The sequence below is a fragment of the Cervus canadensis genome, chromosome 18, assembly GCF_019320065.1.
Source record: "Cervus canadensis isolate Bull #8, Minnesota chromosome 18, ASM1932006v1, whole genome shotgun sequence".
NCBI lineage: Eukaryota > Metazoa > Chordata > Mammalia > Artiodactyla > Cervidae > Cervus > Cervus canadensis.
Genome location: NC_057403.1, coordinates 24,780,891 through 24,800,623, shown reverse-complemented (window position 1 = coordinate 24,800,623; position 19,733 = coordinate 24,780,891). Strand labels below are relative to the sequence as shown.

The 19,733-nt window shown below is 53.5% G+C and overlaps 2 protein-coding genes across 4 annotated transcripts; one reads left to right on the top strand and one right to left on the bottom strand.

Annotated features, from left to right (window-relative positions):
* The first annotated feature begins 8,858 nt into the window (after window positions 1-8,858).
* Window positions 8,859-9,695, top strand: C18H19orf33 (chromosome 18 C19orf33 homolog). Its single transcript, XM_043437231.1, has 4 exons — window positions 8,859-8,995; window positions 9,109-9,209; window positions 9,338-9,418; window positions 9,554-9,695. The coding sequence occupies exons 1-4, from the start codon at window positions 8,974-8,976 to the stop codon at window positions 9,656-9,658; spliced, it is 309 nt and encodes a 102-aa protein (XP_043293166.1). The 5' UTR covers window positions 8,859-8,973; the 3' UTR covers window positions 9,659-9,695.
* Window positions 9,696-9,809: 114 nt separating this feature from the next.
* Window positions 9,810-19,340, bottom strand: YIF1B (Yip1 interacting factor homolog B, membrane trafficking protein). 3 transcript variants are annotated; one of them, XM_043437228.1, is made up of 8 exons: window positions 19,187-19,340; window positions 14,117-14,355; window positions 13,922-14,026; window positions 13,698-13,776; window positions 13,508-13,565; window positions 12,349-12,504; window positions 12,170-12,263; window positions 9,810-10,201 (listed from the first exon to the last, which is right to left on the bottom strand). In XM_043437228.1, the coding sequence occupies exons 1-8, from the start codon at window positions 19,227-19,229 to the stop codon at window positions 10,046-10,048; spliced, it is 930 nt and encodes a 309-aa protein (XP_043293163.1). In that variant the 5' UTR covers window positions 19,230-19,340; the 3' UTR covers window positions 9,810-10,045. The 3 variants fall into 3 exon arrangements, with proteins under 3 accessions (XP_043293163.1, XP_043293162.1, XP_043293164.1); XM_043437227.1 differs by having other exon boundaries at window positions 19,178-19,332; XM_043437229.1 differs by lacking the exon at window positions 19,187-19,340 and adding an exon at window positions 19,049-19,100.
* Between the last annotated feature and the right edge of the window lie 393 nt (window positions 19,341-19,733).

The window sequence follows — 19,733 nt, the reverse complement described above, 5'->3', positions numbered from 1 at the left end:
AAGTAGGCAGGTCACTTAACTCCTCACTTGTAAGATGGGTGGATGGGTAAGTTGCACGAGATCACAGATGTCAGGTCACCCATGGAAGGTGGTGGCCACCTCTGCCCACCTTCCTGTGTCCTCGTTGCCCCTTACTCGGTGGTTCTCCCCCACACCCCCGCTGCCACCCCACAAGCAACCCTCAGGTCCACTCATGTGTCCTGTCAACTTCAGGAGCCTCAGACCCACTGATGCCTCTGGCCTAACAGAAGGCCTTTCTCCACCTACTTGGACAAGAGTTGTCTCTCCTTCATATCTTAGTCATATGAAGGGAAAAAAGCAGCATATTGGATTTTAAAAGAAACTGTTGGGAATCACTTTTAAATCTACTGCAGTAGGAGGAGATCATGAAGTGAATTCTCCTGACACCATCAAGGCCAGTCGAGCTTCCGCAGGTTTTTCCTGTCGTACCTTTATATGTTTCTGATGCAGACAATATTTCTGTGACACTTCTGCCCAGATTTGTCCTGTCCTGTCTTGTGGTTTGGGAGGCCCTGTGGCCCTACTTGCTCCTGGCAGGGTGACAGCAGGGGGCCTTTGGGCCGTCTTGGTCTGCCAGGGCTGTCTCCCTTCTGTACTTTTCCATGTTATGGTGCTGCTGTTCCAGTCTGGTTGGCCGCCTCCTGCCATGCCACTGTGGCCCCTGAAACTAAACTGCCATGTTTTCCACTTTATAGACCATTTACAGGCTGACATTGGTCCTCTTTTTGTTGCAAAAACTGCCTAATAGTAGGCGAGTAGCCAAGGTGCTCAACGGACATTTCATGGCCTTTGTTATCCTCAGACAGACTGCTGGCATCATTCAGAGGTGGAATGGATTTCTAAAAAGTCAACAAAGATCTCTCCTCTGCTTCTTCTTGGTCCATACACTTTAGCAAGGCAGTTTGGTCACTGAATGTGGTTGTCATCAGAAAGGGTTTTTTCTCAACCATCTCCTGGGTAAAAGTCACGTCAAAAGGGTTGGGAGTTATGTAGACTATTTTGAAAATTTGGAATTCTACCCTCATCAGCCCTGTGTATGACGCATCTTCCCCTGAACAGCAAGCCCACAGGTGGCAGCTGATCAAAGGGAGCCTCAGGAATTAATGCTGGTTTAGCCCCCAACATTCCTTCTTGGATGACTAGTCCCACGTCATGGGGACAATGGCCGCTTGGTCGCTGAGCGCCCTGCCTGCCGTGTCTCCCTATGGGGCCCACGTGGTCTCTGTAAATTTGTGAAAATGTTTGTTCCATTCACATCTGACCTTTCCAAACAAAGATCTTGGTGTGAGTAGGAGATGACAGAAGAGGTAAAGCTATACCCAGTGGGACAGGAGTCACGCTGTCTTTGAAGGGAGTACAACCTGGCACCTGGTGTGCATGCTAAGTTGCTTCAGTCATGTCTGATTCTTTGCGACTCCATGGACTACAGCTAGCCAGGCTCCTCTGTCCATGGGGTTCTCCAGGCAAGAATACTGGAGTGGATTGCCATTTCCTTCTCCAGGGGATCTTCCCAACCCAGGGATCAAACCTGAGTCTCTTGCGTTGGCAGGTGGATTCTTTACCATCTGAGCCACCTGGGAACCCCTGGTGAGGGAACACCTTAGACCCCAGGAAGCGGGGCTGGGGGGCAGGAGGGGTGCCATCAGCCCTCTCTTCTCTAGACCCTGCACCTCAGCCTGCCAACTCATCACCTGGTCCGCCTGAGCCCTGCAGCCAGCAGTGTGACCCAGAGACTCGGCCAGTCCTGAAATGTTCTATGCCTGATCCCGTCACCGCCTGAATGTGGGTCCCACCCGTAGACGTTTACAAACATGAACCTGCTCGGCCCTGTTCTAAGCTGGCTGATAACAAAAGTACACACTTCTGACGCCCAAGCAGCCCTGGGCTCTGCCATGTATGGTAGTTGAGGCTGCAGCTTCTCACGGCACTGCCCACGTGACTTAACCAAACCAGTGGTGAACGGAGTGCTCTGTGCCCAGTCCTGCGTGTGTTTGCCTGCGGGAAAGAATGAGTCACAATGCCTCTCTGTGGGGCATGAGGGCCGCTCTGGGGCCTTGTAATTATTGGCAGTGACACCGAAGATCAGCAGGTCAGAACTCCCTCATGTGGTTCCTAATGGACGAGAGACTGGCCTTTGATTACGACCTGCCTGGCTGTGTCTTGCTCGGGCACAGCTGGGTGAGGCTGGGACGCCAGATGGCAGGTTGGCCACATAACAGGAGTCACTGCTGCTTGGGGTCCTGCTGACGCTAATTAAGTGCCTTATGAGACAAACGGAATTTAGCCCCAGCCTCAGTCCAGTTGGGCTTCCCTGGTGGCTCAGACGGCGAAGAATCTGCTTACAACGCAGGAGACTTGGGTTCGATCCCTGGGTTGGGAAAAATCCCCTGGAAAAGGGAACTGCTCCCCACTCCAGTATTCTGGCCTGGAGCATTCCCAAGGACAGAGGACCCTGGCAGACTACAGTCCATGGGGTCGCAAAGAGTCAGACAAGACTGAGCAACTTTCACTTTCAGTCCGGTTAATCAGAACAGCTGACAGAATGGCAAACTCTGTGAAAATTCACTAGGCGCCAAGAGAGGTGCACTGTTTCGACAGACATCCTCCAAGGAGATCTCCTGCTTCTACAAGTCTTGATGGGTATGTCAAGAACACACAACCCTGACAGCTGCTTACCTGGGCCATTCTAGAATTGGATTTGAGGTGGGCGCGCCTTGAGGGATGAGGTGAGGCGGTGGCTCCCTCGAGGACAAAGCTCAGGCTTGCTTACTGCCTGCTGTAAAGTGGCAGGTCCTCCATGCTCAGCGACCCTCTCTTGTACTGCAACCAGTCACCACATGTGCAGGCTCCGTCTGGACCTCTGCTGTGCACCCTGGGACAAGGGAGGGCAACACACAGGTGGATGCATATGTTGCTGCTGTAATAAAGCCTTCTGTCTCTGACCCAAGAGTCGAAAGGCTTCTGCCAGCATTTTGGAAACAGTTAAAAGGCTACTTTATTGTCCCTTAGTTGTGTCCAACTCTTTTGCGACCCCATGAACTGTAGCCCACCAGGCTCCTCTGCCCATGGGATTCTCCAGGCAAGGATACTGGAGTGGGTTGCCATTTCCTTCTCCAGGCGATCTTCCTGACCCAGGGATCAAACCCAAGTCTCCTTCATTGGCAGACATTCTTTACCACTGAGCCACCTGGGAAAGCCCGCAAGGCTAATTTATTAACTTGTAAATAGAATAAAATCAACCCCTAGACACAACAGTCAGCTGGGTGTAGACCAAGCTTGGGTTTCTCCAGCTGGGCCGTCAGCCCCTTGGAACCTCCTAGAGTATGATCTGTTGGGATTTGCTGATTACCAGTATCCTCGAACATCCAGGGCAGCGTTTCTGTCACGTGGGAAAAGAAACTGAGACCCTGCATTCTGTGTGCGTAAGGTCATCCATCTCCCAGGATGTGGTTAGATTCAAAGAAAACATTCCAGGACGGGGATTATGGTGTTTATAGGACTGGGGCGCTCTGGTCGTGTAAGCTTCAAGAAGGAGACAAAACCAGGTTTCCAGCAGTTGCTCTTCCAGCTAGGCGTGTCCGTCCACAGACGTGTAGGAGCACAAAGACCCCCAGGGAGGACTATCTCCCAGCAATCTCCTCAGTCTTGTACCACTAAAGTTGGCATCCAGAAATCTCTTCCTAAACTGCAGTGATTAAGTAAAAACTTGAGGGTTGGAGTGACCCTTTGAAGCATGTTTGCTGGTGAAATGTTGGCGAAAGGGTAAGCTGATCTAGCTGTGAATGACATGGGGATCACAGGCCAGCTGGGAACTGTGTCTTTTTCCTACAAAGGAGAAGGCATTGCTTATACCCTTAGGACCAAGTCATTTTAGGCGAAAATAATGAGGAAACAAGCAGGGGAGAGCAGTACCATAGGATGCTAGGGGCAGGCAGGGCCTGGGGAGGACAGGTATAAGCTACCGTCTCTGCTCCTTTTAGCCATAGAAGATGAGAAGTGAATGGCAGGGAACTCACCTTCCAAAGAGCAGGCGGATGCGCCCTTCTTACAAGCTCATGCCTGTGTTTTTCATCCAAGCCTTTACATCCACCTTCCCAGCTTAAATCTCATCTGCCATTTGTAAACCCTCCAGAGTAGATGAGTAAGGGTCTCTCACTGCCACGGACAGGGAGTAATTATAGATGGGCTCCTTATCCCATTTCTCTTCCTTTCAGTAATAAAAGTCCCCAGATTTTAGCGGGGATGTGGCTGCCGAGCTAGGAACTCATTTTCCTGTCTCTCTTGCAGCTGAATGTGACCAGGTGAACAAATTCAGACTGAAGGGGTGTGTGATGCCTCCAGGTCATTGGGTCTTTAAAAGGAAGTGGTGGGACTTTCCTGGCCATCCAGTGGTTAAGACACTGTGCTTCCACCATAGGGGGTGCAGGTTGCATCCCTGTTCAGGGGACTAATGCTGTGTGCCAAGTGACACAGTCAAAGAAAAAGTCACAGTGTGTTTAATGTATGTGTGAACGGCCATTTGAAATTAATCAAATTCCTACAGAAAAAAAAAAAAAAGGAAGCGGTGTGCCCTCCGCTGCTCTGCCCTTCCTGAGAAGCAGATGGTGGGTACCAGCCTCCCCAGAGGCCTGGGGGTGGCATCCTGGAGGGATGCAGAGCACCCAGACAGGGAACCTCGTTCCTGGATGACCTCACAGAGCCACCCATCACCTGCCCTGGACTCCCACCAGCTCAGGCTCTTGTGGGAGAGAAAAGTGAAGCTCTCTCGTCAAGCCTCTGCCTTCAGAGTCCCTGTGAAAGCTGCCACGTCCTAAATGTACTGTAATGGAGTGAACAGGTGGGGGTCTGGAGGCCCAGGCCAAGGTCTCCCGGAACCCACTCACCCCACCGTTTTGTTTATTTTTTTTACCCCACCGTTTTATTTAGCACAGTAGTGAAGAGCTTACCTCATCTTGGGTCTGGAAGGTCTCCCATTGCTGCCCCACTCCCTACTAGCCCAGTGCCCTACAGGCTCAATTAGGGCTCAATTACATATATTGTGGGGATTGTATTATCAGTTTCATGAGGAATCATGAGACTGTGTGTATGGATGACAGTAAAAACTAACATTTACGACTTCCTTCATGGTGCAGTGGTTAGGAATCAGCCTGATAATGCAAGGGATGGGGGTTTGACCCCTGGTTCCAGAAGATTCCACAAAATAAGGAGTAACTCCACAAAGCCCGTGCTCCGCAACAAGAGAAGCCACCGCAACAAGAAGCCCGAGCACCTCAACCAAGAGTCGTCCCCACTCGCCACAACTAGAGAAAGCAACAAAGACCCAGTGTGGCCAAAAAAAAAAAAACAACCCAAAGAAGCCACTAACATTTATCAAATATCTATTTACCTTGTCCCAGGCAGGCTCCGTGCAAAACCATTTGCCTTGTGAGGTAAGTTCCATTTGACAGAGGAGGACAGTGAGGGCCAGTGACTGACCAAATGGTCCACAGAGCAGTAAGGGGTAGAGCTAAGATCCACCAAGCTCACAGCCACCCTGGGCTTGCTCGAACCTGCCAACACCACACTGCCCAGCAGCAGGCCGCCTAACTCACCAAATGATAGGGAGCACCGGCTCTGAGTCACACCGTTTGGCACTGAGCAAAGCAGTGAAATCCCCACCCTCCTGAAATGTATGTTCTGCCAGGAGAGGCAGACACTGTCTCTCATATCCTCCATGTGGTTGTCGGCAAAACCACAATCTCCGTTTACCTCCTCTTCTCACTCAAAGACCAAAGATCTTTGGTTTATAAGCCATTTCCCCCACACAGCCCCCCTGCCCCGGTTGTCATCTGTCCTCATCTCCCACCTCTTTCCCTCCAGCTCTTCAGGCTCACAGGCACATTCCTGCCTCAGGACCTTTGCACTGGCCATTCCTTCTGCCTAGATATGCCTCCATGTGCTTGTGTGGCTTATTTTCTGACCTTCAGATCTTAACAAAAAAGACTTCAGTGTGGCTTTCCTGGTAACTCTATCTGAAATCCAGTGCTTCCCAAACATACTATGTAGTTATTACCTAATTCCCTTTCTTACTGTATTTCTCCTAATACATATTACTTGAAAAAAATAAAACTGTTATCAGTTACATAAAACCCATTTCAAATATCCAATTCAAGGATTTTTAGTAATTTTACCAAGTGGTGCAACTATCACCATAGATCTGTTTCAGCACATTTTCATCGCCTTCACCCAGTAAGATCCCTCATGGCCAATTTAGAGCTAATCAGTGTTCCCACACTCAGCTCCCAGCAACCACTAATCGACTTTCTCTCTTTGTAATTGTCTTTTCTGAATACTCATATGAATAGTGTCATATGACATGCAGCCTCTTGTGTCTGGCTTCTTTCACCCAGCATAATGTTTTTGAGGTTTATGTAGCCGTTGCTACATAAATACCAGGAGTTCATTCCTTTTTATTGCTGAATAGTATTCCATTGTATGAATGGATCTATCACATTGCATGTATCTATTCACCAGCTGTTGGACAGTTTCATTTCCAGCTTTTTCTAACATACTCTACATTTTGCCATGTACCCCCTGACTAGAATGTCAATTCCATAGGGCTGGAATTTTTGCTGGTTCTGTTCACTTCTGTGCCCCCAGCATTTGAACTGTGCTGGACACACAGTAGGTACTCAATAACTTTTATTATAAAATGTATTATGTGCTGAGGGAATCAGAATAAAGATAATCTCAGAGAGTGGGAGGCAAGGGCTGTCTATGCTGGTTATCGAACCAGGGGAAAGGGGACGGAGTGACGAGGCTCCATGGAGTTGGCAGTCAGGCAGGGCAGGTTCCTCTAAGGAGTGGACTTTGGAGCAGAGACCTGAGTGCACAAGGCTGATAGCTGCACGTTTGTCATTATCCTCAGGCCTAAGTCCCAGCCCTGCCCCCCACTTCTGCAGGTCCAGCAGCCAGGTCGGGGGCAAGGGCTGGGCCGGAGAGGGACTCCCAGGGACACCTAGCCTCACAGCAATTGGAACAGATGACTCAGGCTCTCAACTCCTCCCTGAGCCTAATCTGGGCCCCACACAGTGTGGGGAGGGAAGGCTGGGCTCCCGTGGCTGTCCCTTCTACTAAGTACAGCCTCCCCCAGGGTGAGACCAAGGGGCTACACTTGGACTTGGACTTGCACTCTACTGCCTGGGTTTGAATCTTAGTTCTAATCTGTTCATTACTGTTTCTGCTCCTCAACATCTTTTTTTTCTTCTTTTTTTGGCCGTGCTGGGTCTTCACTGTGGCACAAGGACTTTCTGTATTTACAGCACATGGACTTAGTTTCCGTGCGGCATGTAGGATCTTAGCTCCCTGACCAGGGATTGAACACATGTCCCTTGTATTGGCAGGAGTATTCTTAAGCACTGGACCACCAGGGAAGTCCCGCCCCTCATCATCTTAACTGGTCCCTCAGTTTTCTCATCTGTAAAACAGGGATAGCCACCATACCTACCTTTTACTTAAAAACCAAACACTATAAGCACTTATTGCTAGTAACTGTGTGCAGGCATGGTCACAGGAAACTAATCCATTTGATGCTTACATCAACGCCATATGGTAGTTATCATTTACAGATGAGGCACAGAGAGGGGAGTAACTTCCCCAGATCATTCTGTTGTTGTTTAGTTGAAAAGTCGTGTCCAACTCTTTTGCAACCCCATGGACTGGGAGCCTGCCAGGCTCCTCTGTCCATGGGATTTCCCAGGCAAGAATACTGGAGCGGGCTGTCACTTCCTACTCCAGAGGATCTTCCCGACCCAGGGATTGAACCTGCATCTCCTGCACTGGCAGAAAGATTCTTTACCACTGAGCAACCTGGGAAGCGCTACTGGGTAATACAGGTGGGCTTCAAATGATAAGACTGGCTCCCAAGTTTATGCTCTTCTTCCTTTCAGACTCTGCTTCTCACCAGGCCAGAGGGGATGTTACAGTGAGTTAATGCACAAGAAGCCCTTGGAACAGTGCCAGGCACAAAAGTACCCAAGGAGTGTCAGTATTATCATGGCACAGAGAGCATGCGGAGGCACCCTTTCTCTCATTTCTTCAAGTGCAAGCCTCTGACCCTTTGGGGAAGCTAGTTGGATTTCTCTGGCGGCTCAGACAGTAAAGGGTCTGCCTACAATGTGGGAGACTTGGATTTGATCCCTGGGTTGGGAAGGTCCTCTGGAGAAGGAAATGGCAACCCACTCCAGTACTCTTGCCTGGAAAATCCCATGGGTGGAGGAGCGTGGTAGGTACAGCCCATGGGGTCACAAAGAGTTGGACAGGACTGAGCGACTTCACTTTCACTTTTCAACAGTGCTAGTAGTCCCCTCCCCAGAAATCTTCACCCACCCACACTCCTCTCCCAACCCCGAGTCCCTGGACTGCAAGGAGATCAAACCAGCCAATCCTAAAGGAAATCAGTCCTGAATATTCATTGGAAGGACTGATACTGAAGCTGAAGCTCCAATACTTTGGCCACCTGATGCGAAGAGTCGACTCACTGGAAAAAACCCTGATGCTGGGAAAGATTGAAGGCAGAAGGGGACGACAGAGGACGAGATGGTTGGATGGCATCACCGACTCAATGGATATGAGTTTGAGTAAGCTACATGAGAAGGTGAAGGACAGAGAACCCTGGCGTGCTGCAGTCCATGGGGTCGCAAAGAGTCCGACACGACTGAGCGACTGAACAACAGGGTGCGTGAGGTAGAGGGGAGCATAGCAATTAACTGTCCACCCTGCCTGTTTCCCAGAGGACCAGCTGGGCGGTGCTGGGGAGGGGCAATGAGTCAGGGTTTAGGACTTTGAACAGAGGTCGGGTGGGGCTCCTCAGAACTTCCTGGCTGGCCCACTGCCCCTCCCCAAGGCCCGCCCCCTACCCTCGCAGCCCTGCCCCAGCGCTCTGGCCCTGCACACACACCTTCTCTCACTACCATGGAGTTCGACCTGTCGGCAGGTGTGCTGCTGTTGAGTGGGGAGCTTGGGGGCCAGGATCAAGCCCTAGAGTCTGCCTCCGGGGGGCATTTTCTGCGCCTGCGGCAACCCATCCACTGTCTCTTCTCCCTGCAGCCGTGGAGTCCACCTCCAAGAAGCCCCAGGGGGCAGGCAAGGTGGGAGACCCCAAGCACAGCCCCCCCAAAGTTCAGGGCGGGTCTGCTGATAACCTAAAGGTAAGTCACCTCATTCCTGGGAGTTGCTGTTTGACCCCAGGACCCTGCTCGGTCTAGGGCCTCCGACTTGGGGGTAATGGGAGCTGGGAAAGGGGTCCCCTGGCTTCACTGGTGTGCCTCCCAACTAGCATCACCACGGCCATGGCCACGGCCAAGGGAGCGCCTCAGATTCCAGCAGCAGCTCCAGTGATTCGGAAAATGAGGTGAAGGTAAGAGGCCTCCCCCTCCGTAGCGGGTGCCCGCTGCCCCAGGTGAGGGCGGAGTCCCAGCCCGGAATGCGGGCCGAGGACTCACCGGCGGAACCCTCTCTCCCCTCCCACCCCCACCGCCCCCTGGCCCCACAGCCCGGCTCGGAGCCGCACAAGAGCGCCCCGGGCAAGGTCAAGAAGCCCAAGGTGAAAAAAGAGAAGAAAAAGAAGGAAGAAGGGAAGAAGAAGGCTTCCCATTGATGGGCCTGGGCGGGGCTCATTAAACCTTTGCACGGCCTCCTGGTCGCCTTCTGGTTGCGAGGCGCCGTGAGCGGTCCCCGGCCTCCTCCTCCCTTCCCGGGCCGGGCCTGCCCCCTGCTGGACACCGCGCGCCAAGGAGAAGCTGCCCACGCCGTGTCCGTCACGGTTTATTGTTTCTGGAACAGTGGCCGCCCTGCTGGGGGGCGGCCTGTGCAGCTGGAGATCTCAGCACCTCGGCGAGGGCGGGGAGGGTGGGAGGGGCTCGGGCCGCGGGGCGCCCCGGTGGCCGGCAGGTGGCCGGGAGATGAGCTGTGGCGGCGTCGCCGGCGGGGGTGGGGGCGGCGGCCACCGGAAGCAGCAGCGGCGGGAGGCGTCGCGGGGCCGCCCTCACCGCACCAGGTGGAAGGTGAGCCAGTACATGAGGAGGGGCTGCGCCGCCGCCACGGCCATGGTCAGGTACATGCGCAGCTGGTTCCGCGCCCCGCGCACCGGGACGCCCTCGGCCGCCGCCTCCGCCAGGATCTTCAGCCGCAGCGTCCGGATCTGGGCCGGGGAGGGAGAACACTCTTGAGCCCGGCCTCCTTTGGGACTCCACGCTCCCCACCCTTCCTTCAGAGAGTGGCTGGGCTTAAGTCTGCTCCTGGGGAGCCTCGGGTTTCTCCTAGATCTCCTAACAGACAAGGAGGACCTCCTTGTCCTCCCAGGCCTTGGGAGAAAATGTGAGAGGGTTCCAAACTCAGCTGCCAAGCGAGGGCCTTAAGTTGATGAAGTCAGGAACTTCAGTGTGAACGCCCCACCCACGGGGATGGCCAGGCTTGGCCCTTTGGCCACCATCAGCTTGTGCTGCACTTGACGATTTTTCAACACAAGCCAGAAATGCCATTTTTTCTCCCCAACTGTTTTGTTTAAACCGCCCCTAAAGCTGTAAATAATGCCATGTAAATTGAAGTTTATCTATGGGGCAGATCCGGTCCACCAGTCACTAGCTTTTGCTCTCTGCTCCTCACACTTTTCATACTGTTCATGGGGTTCACAAGGCAAGAATGCTGATGCAGAAGTGGTTTGCCATTCCCTCCGGCAGTGGACCACCCTTTGTCAGAACCCGCCACCAGGACCCATCTGTCTCGGCTGGCCTTACACGGCATGGCTCATAGTTTCATTGAGTTACACAAGGCTGTGGTCCATGTGATCATTTTGGTTAGTTTTCTGTGATTGTGGTTCTCATTCTGTCTGCCCTCTGATGGATGAGGGTAAGAGGCTTGTGCAGTTTCCTGACGGAAGGCACTGGCTGTGGGGAAAACAGGAGTCTAGCTCTGGTGGGCAGGGCCATGCTCAGTAAATCATTAAATCCAATTTTCTGCTGATGGGTGGGGCTGTGCTCCCTCCCTGTAGTTTGGCCTGAGGTGGCCCAATCCCTAGAGTCTGCAGTCTTTATGGTAGGTTATAGGCTCTATAGTAAGGGTAAGGGCGATCTCCTCAAAAAGAACTTAGGCCAGCATGCCACGTGTCTCCCAGAACTGCTGCTGTCAGGACCCTGCGGCAGGCCACTGTCGACCCACGCCTCCGCTGGAGACTCCCACTCGCTCACAGGCAAGCCTGGCTCAGCCTCTTGTTGCCCAGAAGGGGAAGAAAGAGGATGAGATGGTTGGATGGTATCATTGACTCAATGGACATGAGTTTAAGCAAACTCCAGGACATAGTGAAGGACAGGGAAGCCTGGTGTGCTGCCATTCATGGGGTCACAAAGAGTCAGACATGACTGAGCGACTGAACTACCTAACACTTGCTCACACTGATACTCTCAGTACCCTGAAGTGGAATTATCATCACCCCATTTTACAAAGGGTTTCCCTGGTGGCTCAATGGTAAAGAATCTGCCTGCCAAGCAGGAGACAGGTTCAATCCCTGGGTCAGGAAGATCTCCTGGAGGAGGAAATGGCAACCCATTCAAGTATTCTTGCCTGGGAAATCCCTTGGACACAAGAACGTGGTGGGCTATACAACCCATGGGGTCACGGAGAGTGGGACATGACTTAGCAACTAAACAACAACAACCTTTTCAGAAAAGGGGAAACAGGTTTAAAGAGAGGAAGTGAGCTGCCCAGGATCCAGGGAGGCCTGGGGTCAAAGCCAGGGCTGGTGGATCCCAGGGCTCCTAACCAGCACTTCTATTCCAGCTGGAAGGACTCTCAGAGAAGCTACTTCAAGGACACTATACTCTTTTCATCCTAAAGGAAATGCTGGAAGGAAAGCCCACCATACAAGAAAAGTGGAGTGAGAGCCGACTGGCTGGCTCCTCCTCCCCCTTCAGCACCCCGCCCTTGGACACCCCCTCTTCTGGGAAGTTCTCCCAGGCTAGGGCAGCCCTTCTAGGACTCCTCAGTTCACCAGTATGGCTATGGGTCTAAACTCCCACCTGACATCCCCTGCTTGGATGACCCCAGGGACCCCCAACGCTGTCCAGAAGGCCTGTGTGCCCTGAGTTCCACCCTCCCTTGAGCCCCAGCTCACCATGAACACAAAGATGGACACGCAGCACCAGCCCAGTACCAGGTAGTAGCCGATCTTCCCAAAGAGCAGGCCCATGAGGACCCCGCCAATCATCCTGTGGGGAGAGCGGGGGAAGGCTGGTCTGAGGATGAGGCCCTGGGGCTGGGGGCTGGCAGTGGGGAGGCAGAGGGGGTACTCACCCAACATACTTGTAGCCCAGGAAGGCCACCAGGTCGATAGTGCTGAGGTCTGTGTTGACAGTGACAAGGTAGAGGCTGAGCAGGATGGCCAGCACCTCCAGTGTCAGCCAGGCCAACGCCGAGCTCGCCTGCAGCCCCAGGAGGTCTGGAGAGAACCTGCCGACACCCAAGCTCTGTCAGCCCCAGTTGGCTGGCTCAGACCCTCCGAGAGCAGGGGGGACAGCCTCTGGTGGCAGGGGTGCGCGCTAGAGACCCGGCAGGGACCAAGATGGATGTGGGCCCTGTCCTGGAAATCCCATCCCGAGTGACAGAGCCCAGAGAGGTCAGGCCGGGATGGGGGAAAGTGCAGGGCAGGGCAGGTGTGTGACCCCATTGGGAGGGAGGGTGTCCGAGAGGAGGGGGCACTTGAGCTGAGGCTTGAAGGAGTAAGGAGCTGATGGGGGAAGAAGACCTCTGCCGTATCCCCTGGGACTCAACAATTCATGGCTCTAATGACAACGGTTTTCCATGCCACGAAGGTAATGAACAGGGGTCTGTGAGCAAGAGATGGGGGCCTGACCCAGGCTGGAGGGTGGGGAGGTTTCCCCGAGGCAGTATCAGCACAGTGGAGACATGAGGAGTGAATGTAGGAGATGGAACACATTCCTCAGCAAAGGGAACCGCGCGTGCAAAGGCCCTGGGGAGGCAGCCCAGGTCCTTGGCAGAAACAGAAAGAGGACCAGAGTGGCTCAGCAGAGTGAAGGGAAGGGGCAGAGAGAGACTGCAGGCGGGCAGTGACAGCTCCGGAACTGGGGCTTGGTCTGGGGACAGCTGAGCAGGGGGCGGAGAGGGGTTGGCATGGCCAGGCCCGCCTCCCAGACAAGATCTTCCTGTTGGAGTTGGGGTGCAGGGAGTGTGTGGGGGCTGGGCAGTTAGTTAGGAGAGGCCAGGGAAGGCTAGATTCAGTGTCATCCACCATAGGGTGGGGTGATGGGCTGCACATGAGTGGGGAAGAAGAAAGAGGCGAAGGCAACCCTGAGGATACACCGAGGGCTCTATCTTGGGCCAACTGGCTACACGGTAGGACTGTTCTGACCCAGGGGAACCAAAGAGACCTTCTTGACTGTCCCCCCAGCACTGCAAACCCCACACTACTCAGCTGGCCCCAGGCCTCTCTTACCTATCCTGGGTCCCCAGCGCCAGGCCAGCCACCAAGACGTAGGTGATGAAAGCCATGGCTGTGGGAGGCAGACACACAGACACTGGTCAGAAGAAGGAGGACCATCGGGCCTCCGGGCACCTGAACGTCTGCCCGAGACAGGCCCGCCTGGAGGGAGGAGGTCGCCGGGCGGAGGTGGGTGGGATGAAACCTGGAATGTAGAGGTCGGGAGCGTTGACGTCAAAGCGGGGGGCCACCGGCGTGTCCTGCTGGTACTGCACCTCCCAGTCCTGTGGGGAGAGTTGGGGGCGCAGGCAGGACCTGGAGCGGGGTGCCTGCGCCCCTGCAAGCCCTCTCTTGGGGCCAGTCTATCCGGCCTGCTCCTCAGTCTCCTTCACCCCTGCCCATCACGTGCCTTGGGGGGCCAGTGCTCACCTGGTGCAGGTAGGGAAAGACGAGCAGGCCCAGCTTTTTGCCCACGTACATGGTGTCCACGGCGAAGTAATACTTGAGCTTGGTGACGGGAATGAAGCGGTCGATCTGGGGAGGCAGAGCCCAAACCTGAAGCCCTGGCCCCGTGGCCCCTGCCTGCACCCCCCACCCCAACTCCCACCAGCCCAGCCCACTCACGTTCTTATCCACCAGCTCCTTGCCCTGCGCAGCGAGGCTGCTCCCATAGGCCATGGCCATGTTGGACACAGGATCAGCCAGGAAGGCTCCCTGGGGCGAGGCGGAGGCTGCAGGGTAGCCCAGGCCACCGGGCACCCGCTGGGCCCCATAGCCCCGGCTCTGGGCTGAACTCGTGTCATCAAAAAGCTGGTGGGGGTCAGCCATGCCTGGCTGGGACACAGGAACCCTCCGCTTCGAGGCTGCAGGGGAAGAGGGATGGGAGCCTCATTCATTTGTCAGGAGCTCTCCCTCTGGCTTCTGCCACAGTGGGGCACTGGTTTTGATGTCAGATGGGTTGTCTAACCAACTGTGGTGTTGGAGAAGACTCTTGAGAGTCCCTTGGACTACAAGGAAATCAGTTCTGAATATTCACTGGAAGGACTGATGCTGAAGCTGAAACTCCAATACTGTGGCCACCTGATGCAAAGAACTGACTCACTGGGAAAGACCCTGATACTGGGAAGGATTGAAGGCAGGAGGAGAAGGGGATGACAGAGGATAAGATGGTTGGATGGCATCACCGACTCGATGGACATGAGTTTGAGCAAGCTCCGGGAGCTGGTGATGGACAGGGAGGCTTGATGTGCTGCAGTCCATGGGGTTGCAAAGAGTCGGACATGACTGAGCGACTGAACTGAACTGAACTTAGAGTTGTCTAGTCAGGTCTGGGCGGCCTCTGCCATCCATCCATCCATCCATCCTTCCAAATAACGATGATGATGATGATGATGACAATGATGGCTACTATGTACTGGGGTTGACTGTGCACAAAATCCTGTACTAAGTCTTTTACAAGCAAAGTTTCTAGACAGACTGTCTCTCTTCCTGTTCCTTCTTAGTCATTCAGTTCCGACCGCAGGGGCCTTGTTGCTCACTGAACACGCCAGGCACCTTCCATCTCAGGGCCTCTTCACTGGCAGTTCCTCTGCCTGAATGCTCTTGATTCAGACACCCTCAGGACTCCCTCTTCTCCTCGAAGTCCTGGCTCCATGGGACCTTCCCCAACCATCCTGTCTGTAACTGCATCTGCCTTGGTAACACCCCCCATTCCCTTTCTGCGCTTAATTTATATCTATAGAACTCAGCACCAGCTGACATACTAGCTGTTTAATTTCTCTTGTTCACTGTCTCCTCCACTCCAGTGTGAGCTCCCCAAGGTAAGGAGCTCTGTCTTGTTTGTGGCTGAAGCCCTAGCCTCTAGAACAAGGTTTGGAATAGATGCTTGATTAAAAAAAAACAAAACAAAACCTGATGAATAAATGGCCATTCCCAGTTTACAGATGTGGAAACTCAGGCTTAGAGAGGCTAAATGGGGACTTCCCTGGTGGTCCAATGGCTGAGATTCTGTGCTCCCAGCACAGGGGGCCTGGGTTTGATCCCTGGTCGGGGAACTAGATCTCACATGCAGCAACTAAGACCTGACGCAGCCAAGTAAGTAGATAGATAAATAAATAGAGACACTAAATGACTTGTGCAAAGGGAGAGACAGAGCAGGATTCCATCCCAGGTCGGCCTGTAAAATATTATAATAATTAAGCCCCAACTGACCACTGAAATCACATCAGGCCATGTTCTAAACACTGTGGATGAACTCATTTAATCCTCGCAACAACCCATTCTGTGCTGGTAATACTATCATCCCATTTTACAGATGCTGCTGCTGCTGCTGCTAAGTCGCTTCAGTCGTGTCCGACTCTGCGACCCCACAGACGGCAGCCCACCAGGCTCCCCCGTCCCTGGGATTCTCCAGGCAAGAATACTGGAGTGGGTTGCCATTTCTTTCTCCAATGCATGAAAGTGAAAAGTGAAAGTGAAGTTGCTTAGTCATGTCCACTCTCAGTGACCCCATGGACTGCAGCCCACCAGGCTCCTCCGTCCATGGGATTTTCCAGGCAAGAGTACTGGAGTGGGGTGCCATTGCCTTCTCCTTTACAGATGGGATGCCGCCAAAGAGGTTCAGGTCCTTGCCCAAAATCATACAGATAGCATGAAGCAGAACTGGGTCTCAAGTTTTCGAAAGGTCCCTCTGCTTCATATGGGGAACAGGCTGGGGAGGCCAGGACAGGGAGAGGAGAGGAAGGAGGCTGAGGAGATGGTCCAGGTAGAAGAGATGGTTGAGGTGGGCATGGGAGGGGGGGCAGGGGGGTGCTGCTTCTGGATGAATCTGGAGGTAGGGCAGGATTTCGGGAAGTGTGCTTGGCTGGGGTAGTGTAAGGAAGAGGCAGGAATCCACGTTGTCTTCCCAGATTCTGGTCTGAGTGGGTAGGGTGCTGTCTACAGACATGGGGAATATAAAGAGGGCAGATCTGAACCCAGCACTCTGGCTCCAGCACCCTGACCCAAAGCAATGCCTCCATAGCAAATTTACTGAGAGCCTCCTCTGTGCCAAGCGCCATGGTGGGAAAAGGGCAGTAAGATTACAATGGGATGGGGGAGAGGGGTCAAATAATCCACATCATGGCTTTCTCCACACCTTCATTTTCTTCTCAGTGGAAAGGTCACTTCTCCGGGGCAAAGTGACACTCCGGAGAGTGTCACTTCTCCGGGGCAAAGTGACACTCATAAACTGCTCAGTGGAAAGGTCACTTCTCTGGGGCAAAGTGACACTCATAAACTGCTCAGCCCCTGGCCTGGCCCATAGAAGAGTGATCCATCTCATTACCTGTCATCAGTCATTAGCCCCTCAACTCTTCCTCTTCATCATGTGTAGCCTGAAAACAGACCCAGGGAAGTCCTCGATCTCAAAGCCAATAGCGCCGGCACTGGCCCACTTGTCCCTGAGCACCACTTCTCTTTCCTTCTCCCACTTCTGGCCAAAGGGCTGGTTTCCTGAAAGCTTTGGTATAAGCCCTTCCTTCCTCTTTGTCCTCACCTCTGACCTTGGCAGCTGGGGTTCTGTTCTCACTGGTCCCTTAAATGCCCCTGCACCACCAGGCCGGGGCTGTTATTCCTCTCTGCTCGGACTCAAGGCCCTTGGCAGCACTAAGGCCCTTGCCACAAATGCCAACCTCTGACTCAGTATCTGCTTTCCTGGCTTCCGAGACACCGTACTACCTTTTTCTCTCTCCTGTCGGAGTCCCACAAACATCAACTGAGCCCCTCTATGTGTTACGCTCTGCTGGCAGGCAAAGTGGATACAGCAGGGAGCAAAAGGGAATAGCTCATGCTTTTATGGAACTGATGGTCTGATCAGTCCCTCAGTCACTGGTTTCTCTCCAGCTCCCTGAACTGTGTGACCCAATTTTTCACCCTTATCCTTGTCTTCTGCCTCTCACCTAGGGCAATCTCACCACACTCCTGGCTTTCAAAGCCACCCACCTGATGCCCTAGGCCGTCTCTAGCCACCATATCCTGCCACGGCCCTCTGACTGCCCCTGGGCCTTTACCTCTGACACTGGTGCTCACCCACCATGTCTCAATGTTACCCTCCTTTCTCAGATTCTGTCATCTTGCGCCTGAATTAAATGTCCTTCTACCAAGTACCCCTGTTCATCCTTGGGCAGAGAGTATTTCATGCCCTCTGCCTAAGATCATTGCCCACTGCACTGAGAATAAAACCCAAATGCCTACGAGGCCCTGCATGACCCAGCCCTGCCAACCACCCTGGTTTGTTACCTCTCTTGGGACTCATTCCACCAGGCCACAAGGGCCTCCACCTCTCGGGCCCTGACCCTGCCAAGCTCCTCGCCTCCTCAAGCTTTAGAACAGACAGCGCTATCACCCTGGAACACATTCCCACAATTTGTTCCCACAATTAACACTGGCCAATAGAGCACCTGGCCTCAGCTCAAAAGACTCCTCAAGAGATCTTCCGTATCCTCCATATGAAGCCCTAGCCCTACCTTGCTCTTTCTTATAATATCCAGTGGTTCTTTTTTCTCTTTTAAGGAGTTACCACAATTTCTAAATCTATCTTCATTTGATTACTTGTTTACTCAGCACAAGCCTCCCAGGCTTTTCCCTCTCATCACAAATCCCCTTCTCATTCCTCATCATCAGCTGTATCTCTTCCAGGAAGCTTCACTGACACGGCAGGGCTGGGTCAAGTTTCCTAATCTGGCTAACACATACCTCCATCCCAGTCACAAGCTCTCTGACTGTGCTTCCCCCACCCCAGCCCTGAGCCCTATGCCTGCCCATAGCTCCATCACACTAGACTGTTGCTGTCTTCCGCTCTGTACTGGTAGCTCCATGAAGACAGGAAGCAGGACTGATGGGCACATCTGTGTCCCCAAGATCCCCTACCGCAGGGCCAGCCAGGTTTCTTTCTTTTTTTTTTTTTCTTTCCAGCCAGGTATCTTAAGAAAGGTTGAAGGGAGGAATGCAGGCATCATGTCTTGAGGCCTCCTCAACTGCCCCCCCAATCAATTTCCAATTTACTCCCTTTACAGTTCTAATTACTTCCCAAATTATCTTGCTGACTAGTTTACTCCCGAGTTTAGTGTCTGTCTTCCCACTAAATTCTCCGTTGTAAGTTGTCAAGTTGTAGGTTACCACTGGGTATTCATTTCCACCAGCACAGGGCCTGGCACAAGGGAGGTGAAGCAAGATACGCTGAATGAATAAATAAGATGCACGGTCACTCCTGGGGATGAAGAGGAACTTAGAGATAGAAATTCACAGACACGGGAAAACAGCACAGTAAATCCAGGTTCAAATCTTAAATGAGGAGTAAACACGGTCCTCTGAGATCGCATAGGGCTATAAACGCCGTCCTATGCTACGTGGGCAACCGCGCAAGGCCACGGAAGGGTGGAGAGCGGCCAGAGGGCTAACTACAAATGAATGGAAGTCGCGTTTTTCTGCACATCACACAATATCTTGCCCAAACTTGTTCTAAAGGAATTTCCTAAAGAAAAGAAGAATCGACCCCAACGCGCCCCCTACCCGGACCTGGCATCCCTGCGCGGTGCACACCTCGTAGCTCCTGACCTCGTGACCTCTGACCTGTGGCGACCTCGCCAACCGCCGAGGCGGCCCCGCCACGCCCCGCCCCCCCAATCTCTTCGGTCGGCCACGTACGCCACTTACGCTGCCGGGGCGTCCCCGCCGCCGCCAAGCCTGCCGGGTTCATCTTTCGCCGCCGCAGCCACCGCCGCCGCAGCCGCCGCCCCAGCCACGGTTCGAAATGTGCCCGCCCGGCTCCCGTAGCCACGCCCTACCGGCAACACGGCAGCCAATGGGCGCCTCGATCGCGCAAGGCCACCACGCCCTCTCACGGAGGCCTAGAGAAGTTGGCGGTAAGAGGAGAGTTTGGAGACTGGTGACGTAAGGCAAGAGTCAGGCCTTCAGGGCTAGTAGGGCGGAGCCGGGAAGAATCCGTGGAGCAGGAGGTGTCGTGCATGCTGGGAAATGTAGGTGTCGAGCGAAGAGGCCGATGGGAAATGGAGTTCTCTGTAAAAAGAGCTCAATTTAGCTCCCGGGAGCCCTGGGGAGCCAGAGAAGGGTATGGAGCAGGAGGAGACCCATTTGTATTCCCCAGCGGCTAAGCGGAGTTGTGTGGGCTCTAGGGCTTATACGATTTTGTCAGACTTTCGGTATTAAAGTGATTAATATTTAGAGTGAGAAAAGGACATCC

Bases quoted from the DNA above. Each gene is read 5' to 3' on its own strand.
- C18H19orf33 (XM_043437231.1), top strand. From the start codon at position 8,974: ATGGAGTTCGACCTGTCGGCAG. The intron at 8,996-9,108 runs GTGTGCTGCTGT...TTCTCCCTGCAG, and splicing joins GGAGTTCGACCTGTCGGCAG to CCGTGGAGTCCACCTCCAAG. The intron at 9,210-9,337 runs GTAAGTCACCTC...CCTCCCAACTAG, and splicing joins GGTCTGCTGATAACCTAAAG to CATCACCACGGCCATGGCCA.
- YIF1B (XM_043437227.1), bottom strand. From the start codon at position 19,229: ATGAACCCGGCAGGCTTGGCGGCGGCGGGGACGCCCCGGCAGCGTAAG. The intron at 13,566-13,697 runs GTTTCATCCCAC...TGCCTCCCACAG, and splicing joins TCCCGACCTCTACATTCCAG to CCATGGCTTTCATCACCTAC. The intron at 12,264-12,348 runs GTGAGTACCCCC...CTCTCCCCACAG, and splicing joins CTGGGCTACAAGTATGTTGG to GATGATTGGCGGGGTCCTCA.